Source organism: Fulmarus glacialis, unplaced genomic scaffold (genome assembly GCF_000690835.1).
Source record: "Fulmarus glacialis isolate BGI_N327 unplaced genomic scaffold, ASM69083v1 scaffold32099, whole genome shotgun sequence".
Lineage (NCBI taxonomy): Eukaryota > Metazoa > Chordata > Aves > Procellariiformes > Procellariidae > Fulmarus > Fulmarus glacialis.
Window position 1 is genome coordinate 5,060 of NW_009233116.1, and position 6,754 is coordinate 11,813.

General features: G+C 38.3%; 1 protein-coding gene across 1 annotated transcript in view; it reads right to left on the reverse strand.

The window, feature by feature from the left end:
- Window positions 1-277: 277 nt before the first annotated feature.
- HMMR (hyaluronan-mediated motility receptor (RHAMM)) overlaps window positions 278-6,754 on the reverse strand; it is a 14,582-nt gene continuing 8,105 nt past the window's right edge. The window contains exons 10-18 of the mRNA XM_009585213.1: window positions 6,448-6,596; window positions 5,917-6,131; window positions 5,194-5,310; window positions 4,206-4,364; window positions 2,398-2,550; window positions 2,188-2,287; window positions 1,765-1,941; window positions 1,080-1,242; window positions 278-297 (exon numbers count right to left, since the gene is read on the reverse strand). Coding sequence (XP_009583508.1) covers window positions 278-297; window positions 1,080-1,242; window positions 1,765-1,941; window positions 2,188-2,287; window positions 2,398-2,550; window positions 4,206-4,364; window positions 5,194-5,310; window positions 5,917-6,131; window positions 6,448-6,596 — 1,253 coding nt within the window. The remainder of the gene's footprint in view (window positions 298-1,079; window positions 1,243-1,764; window positions 1,942-2,187; window positions 2,288-2,397; window positions 2,551-4,205; window positions 4,365-5,193; window positions 5,311-5,916; window positions 6,132-6,447; window positions 6,597-6,754) is intronic.

The following is a 6,754-nucleotide window of genomic DNA, read 5'->3' on the forward strand; positions in this document are numbered from 1 at the left end:
ACAAAAAAGTGAAACAGTAAACACTTTTTGGAGTTCAAGAGTGCAACAGTGTTACCAGGAGTATGGAACATACAGTCACCTATAGCTTCTCAGTAAGAGTATAACCAAGCACAGTTTTTCTAAAAATACATCATTTTAGACCATTTCTCTAGGACTCCTACTAATTTGTATTATATACAGCATCCAAGTTCACCTTGAACAAGTAGTCTGTTGAAGTCTTCATGAAGTAGTACATGAATTTATTGGCGATGATATTTTTCTTAATACCAACAAGAGATTAAATTTTGTTTTTATTACCTGCAATGGAAAAACGTTACTAAGTTTCGGTTTTTCACTACTGCTCCTACCACATCAAGTAATTATATTTCTTCTGGGGGGAGGAAGGTATACTACACTCCACATAACAGGCAAGCCAGAATTTCAGACCCTGGAATATACTGTAAAAAGAAGGTCTGGTTGAGGTCTACACCTCAACACTTTCTCCTACACTGCTTCCATTCGTGCACTCCTGTGCTCTTGCCATCTTTCCCTCCACTCCACATTCACCTGCAGGCCTTCTGCATCTTACCTTTACGCCTACAGGAGTATAAGGTCCTACCAGATAGCAGCTAAAGAACCAGGGCTCAAACCGCTGGCTGAGCCACTTTCACCCCTACCACCCGTGCAGGAGACACGGCCTATCAGCTGATTAGCTGTAAGGTCTAAGCTGTATGACAGAAGGAAACTTGTAGGTGATACATATTAGCAAAGCAAAGATCACATCTTGCAAGATCATGCAAACCAGCTGCTTGCCTGTAACCCACTCCTTCCTCTTCCCCCTTATCAAACACACTTTCTATTGTCTGGCCTGACATACCACCTGCTCAGGTCACGTCATAAGAAACTGGGCTGGAAAGCACAATAGCAAACCACACGCTGGAAGTGCCCCATCGATGCCGCCTTCCAACATCTTGTTGAAAACACACAAGAGATGCCATTCTCCTTCCTTCCCCAAATACAGCAGACTATGCAAGACTGTCATACCTTTTTTGGTTAAGTTTAAGAGGTACAAGGACACTTACATCAATATCTAAGCTTACCTTCTTTAAGAGGGGTTTTTGGAGGGATGTTTTCCTTGCTGTCATGCTGGAAAGCTCTAGAAGGGTCAAAACGCCTAATGCCCTGAATTGCATATAGTTGCTCCTGAAGATCTCTGTTGGTTTGCTTTTCTTTCGCTAGCAATGCACGCAGTTTTGAGACATCCTAAAGAAAACATAATACTTGGAAGTTAGATTAAGAACAGGAGAAAAGCCTGCTTCATTTACTGAAGTAGCCCTTTTGACTAATGCCAAACACAAACATACATACGCAATTACTGATGGCATTAAAAAACCAAACCAAAACCAAACATACATGTGTACAGAAACCAGCACCATTGTGTAACTGCTGCATAACACCACTAAAGCTGAAATTTTCCAATGCTGCTTTCAGCAGGTAGTTTGCCAAGTCTAGAACCTCCAAAAGAGGTTCTAGAAACCAAAGCTAAGAGCAGGGGTAGTTATTTGCACTGGTGATCCCTCTGTATATCATATATTCAGTCAAAAGTAAAACAGATTCTCTTGGTGTTTCTGGAGGCCGGGGATTTGTTCTAATCTAGCTCTTGCAGGGAATTTAAGAACCATAAAAAGCAGGTAGCTTGCAGGATTAGTCTATAAGTATTTAGAGCAATAAACGGAATCAAGCAAATGAATAGCTTACAGATTTCTCACTTTTCATTTCACAAACCTGCTTCAGGTGGGTATTCTCTTCCTTCAACTTCATAACATGCTTGATTTTTTGCTTCTGGTTCTGGTGGCCAAGTAGTTTAGCATACGCATCACTTAGTTTATTCAGTTCTTCTTGGGCTGCACCGTGCTCATTTAAGAGCGCATTCTTCTCTGCTTCAAATGCATCTAATTGTTGCTGAAATACACATTGAATCTTTTAGAAATCTTTAAATTAAACATAGCTTTTTATAGACCTGAAATCTACAATGATATATTGGTTTGGGAAGGGGAATGGGTTCAAGGGATGGTAACTGAGGAAACCATTGCAGGACAAATGCCTTAGAATGGGAAATAGCATGTTTACTTCTCAAGAGTAGAACCTGAGTCAACTGCACAAGTCTTAAGTCAACAGATACTAATAAACATCTATTTCATAACACACCTGAAAAGGCTTAGTTTTGTTATGTAAATCTTCATATAGATTACGCCAGGTCTTTATCTCTTCTTTTAAGCTAGAGGTCACATCTTCATTTATGGTTTTCCTAAAAAGCAAGAAGTGGAGTTTCATTATGTTCATTGCTAGCTCTCAGCATTTCTTCGCACTAAAACTTTGCTGTGCTATGATATGCAGGTTTAGTTTGAGAAAAGTCACCTTGATCTTTCCACTTCGAGTTTTCTTTTCAGAACTTCAGTTTGCTCCTCCAGTTTTTCCTGAAGTTTAGTCATTTGTGCAAGGCAAGACTCTTTTGTTCTCTCTGTTTCTGCTTCTTTTAGTGCAAGCTTTGTCTGCACTTCTAAAAGCAACCTGAGGAAAATATCATCAATCCCTCACGAACCCTTAAATTTTTTTTTTTTACACTACTCTAAATCTGAAAACACAAGTAACCATGACTGAAAAGCTGTTAGTAGAAGAACTGAAATAAAGGTTTGCACAAACAGTGTTACAAGAGAAGAACAATACAGAAAGCAATCAAGTTCTAGACGTACAATATTTTTAACTTCTCCTATGAGGAAGGAAGCAGTGCTTTTGAAGCAAGGAGAGCTCACATGTTTCTTATTTATGGCCTTTTAATGCCAGCAGTTTTTAGTGGAAGACACTTTAGTAGTTAGACTTTACACGCAGAGGTTTGCCTACGCGGAAACTAGTCAAGATTATTCGGCATGGATGTACTCAAGGGTTCAAAAACTCTACACCTAGAGCATTGCCTTCCCTCTCCAACCTCGGCTGTTTCTTACATTACCTAGGTGGAGACTAAGAATCCCTTCCCTGCCACACTCAACCTGCACATCAAACAGGAAATAACACTTCAGCCGTTTTTCTTTTACCACCTCTGATGGGAACTGGAGGCAGTATTAAGCAGGTGGGGAGGAAAGAAAGAGCAACATCTTAAGCAGCACAGGTGTTTTAAAATAAGCTGGGGTAAGCTGTAATTGTCCTTTGGACAATCTTAATGTACTGGCTATGGGTGAACAAGACAGCAGAAACATCACAAAACTTTACAGAGGCATTTTATAAATCAAAGAGATAGAGCTGGGAACATCAGAAAAGCCCTATTCAGTTTGGCCAAAACAGCACTTCAATGCAGTTGAGCAAGTCATTTATCCACATGCAACAGCTAAAAAGTTTAGGGCATTGCTGTTGACTTAAATCCAGCTTCAACTTCAGAAGCTAGCTAGGAACTACATTAAAAGAAGTGGGGAAGGAAATCTTCCAGCATATACACAATATGTTCCATAATGCAACTCATGTACAGGTAGTTACCACAGTTGCCTAACACAGGTACACCGGGACCTTTTTAGACCAAGCTTCCCCACTTCAAGTCAGTTACTTGCCCACAGCAAGGGACTTTCTCATGCTCTGCGCAGTGAGCTGGAAGGAGAACATACACCACTAAGCTGCTGTTAGACAGTCAGAAACATCTCCTCAGCTAGTGGCCTAAGACAACTTCTTGGGTGTTACTAACTTATCAGCTGCACTGTGGTGCTTCATATCAGGCAGAGAAAGGTCACTGCAGTGTGGTAATTCATGGATGGTTAACTGGCACCTGCTTGTGAGCAGAATTTGAGGTGGCACATTATTCAGAGTGGCAAAGGGTGAGCTCTGCATTAAGTATTTGTTTGTCTGCCCCTTTGGATCTTATTTGTGGAACAGTCACTGTAACTGGTATTTCTGATAAAGACAATATTCCAATATTTCAGTTAAGTATTTTCCTTTTCCTATATGTTCCACATAAAGGAAAAAGTTAAAGAATTGATTGAACAGACCAGTTTTCTAATGCATATCAACTTAACGAATTTTTTCTGTCAATATTTTCAACCCTGTGCACTGGGAAAAGGAAGAAACTTAAGCTTACACCAAATACTGATTTTATTTAGTAGAGCACCATGTTAAGTTCCAGTTAAGAAGGCAAGCCTTAGCTGGCATTCTTTAGCTTAAGGAAAAGTTTGTCTGTCTAGTACCTTGCACATTCTTCTTTTGCTTTGTTTTTAGTGTATTCTGCTTCCTGAAGCAGCTGTAGATTTTCTTGGCCTATTTTTTTTAGAGTAGCAACTTCTTCTTGCAGAGAGGTGTTCTCCAGTTTAAGACTGCGTATTTCTTCAGCTATTGTCTTCTTGTAGCTGGTATTCCAATGCAAATAATAAAAATCTTGTTACTTTAGACAAAATATGGATTGACATGTTCAGGCCTGACATGTTCAGACCTTACAAGAGCAATACAAGATCACACTAACAAGTTCAAGACATTTTATAATCTGGCAGTGTTCTGGCACTGATAAATCCAAAGTTAAAAGAAAAAAAAACAATTTCCCTAAAGCCATAAGTAGTAACATTACGACAAATGCTGCAATACAGATATTTTCACATTTTGGTAGATATTTTAAAACACAAAAGACCTACTATATCTGAAGCTTATTTTAAAGACCTATCTGCAGCTTGCATTGGCAAATATCCCACTGGATCCTTCATGGGTGTCTTGCATACTTAGCAAGACATTATCACTTTTGAAATACTTCCACAACCTGAATATTTTGAGAGGAAAGACCTGCAAGAACTGTAGGAAAAAGATCTTGATTCAGAGCAAGTTTGAGCCTAAACAAGAAGTCTTTTTGCAAAAGATTTTAGTGCAAAGAGAACACCATCACTAGTTACAACTCTCATTGATATTCAAGAGCACTTGAGTATTCTAATTGGTTACACTTTGGAACAAGTAACATCCAGTTTCCTGAACTACATGCTGAATATGTTATTACACTTGACTAGTACTCAAAAGGAATAAATGAATTTCTTAATGCCATCAAATACTCCATCACAAAATCCTCTGCTCTAATGCTGTACCAACGTTCATTACAGTGTAAGTACCATGAATACAAGGCACATGAATAAACAGCATATTTTATTGTAATCTTAGAGATAATCCCCATCCTAGATCTTAATGCAACTTAAATACCTTTCAAACTCAGCAACAGTCTTTCCAAGTTTACACAATGTATTGCTATGCTCTTCTTGGATTTGCAAAACAGCATTGCTGTTCATTTCAGTGATTTGCTCCAACTCAGCATTCTTCCTGAAATAAAAATTCAGCATTCTACGCTAGAGATAAGTATGTCTGAACACATATGCTGTTATCAGTTACAGAAGGCTTGCAGTGGTAGCAATAAATTAATTGTGACAAACCAGTAACTTCTCTGCCACAACTTCTCATATATTAAAGCACAATCTTCATAGCAGATTTAACTAAGCAGTTCCCCCTCCCTTTATTTTCTAAGATAGCTATAGAATAGATCGAACACCTAATAGTAAACTTTCAATACATGAAAGGAAGAAACAACTTGCTTGAAAATCTTTCCTAGTCATTGCCCTCTCCAGGGCAGAAACATCAAATACAACATGCATGTAGCTCACCCTTCACAGCAACGCCATATTACTACGGTACTGGCACTTCAAGCAAGTCTCAGCAAGCTAATTAAACAGTTTTAAGACAATATAAAACTGACTCAAGTCACTCAGCTAGATTAGGTCTAATCATTATCAATAATCAACAAGCAGCAAGAAATAAATTTAGATCTGTTCAGGTCTCTAAAACCTGAGTTAGGCTCAGAAGCTTTCTTTATGCTACTGATTTACATTTTTCCTTTCAAAGCTTTAGAATTAGAAAGTTTATTTCACAAACCCTTTCAACTTTACTTCCATCTGTGCAAGTTCAAGAGCTTGAGATTTGATTTCTTGTTCCAACCGCTTCACCAACTTTTCAGCTTTCTTTTCCTCAGCATGTAATTTATTCAGCTCATTCATTGCATCATTCAGCTCTTCTTCAAGAAGACGTCTCTCACTTGTTACTTCATCTTGGAATTCTAGTAACTTCTGGTGCATTGATGCAGATGACTCCTGTATGCCAGAGTAACACAGATTTTAAAACTACCAGTATTTTTCTAGATACTAAAGACTAACTTGCAGTGTTCAAACTTTAAAGCACAAGAATAAGGTCAAATCTACAGGAAGAACCAAAACACCTATCATACCAGCTATGATTCTTAGAGATATTGGACCACACACAGTTTCTGCTTGCCAGCACCCACTTGTACATTCCACAGATTAGATCATTAATAATACAGCGATCTCATGTGTAACCAAAATCAGAACCTTTAGTGCCAGTCATTGGGATTAGAGTCTATTTTTAGACTAATTTATAGTCTGTATTTACTTTCTCTTGCTGCAGCTGAGAGACCATCTCCTCATGTTTCTGAAGCAGTTTTTGGTGTTCTTGTTCTTCTAAGCCGATTTTTTTTTTCAGGTCTTCTATTTCAGCGTTCATACTCAGGAATTTTCCTCTGTTCTCAGACAACTCTTTCTCTGTATAGAGAAATTGTCAATATAACACAAATTCCCTTCTCTATCTTCAAAGAACTACAACATCTATTCTTCATATTACTTCCATTCTAGCTTTTAAGTTAGTTAGGCAAGGGGAAAACAAACAAACAAAAAAACCAAAACAAAAAACACCCCCCCCC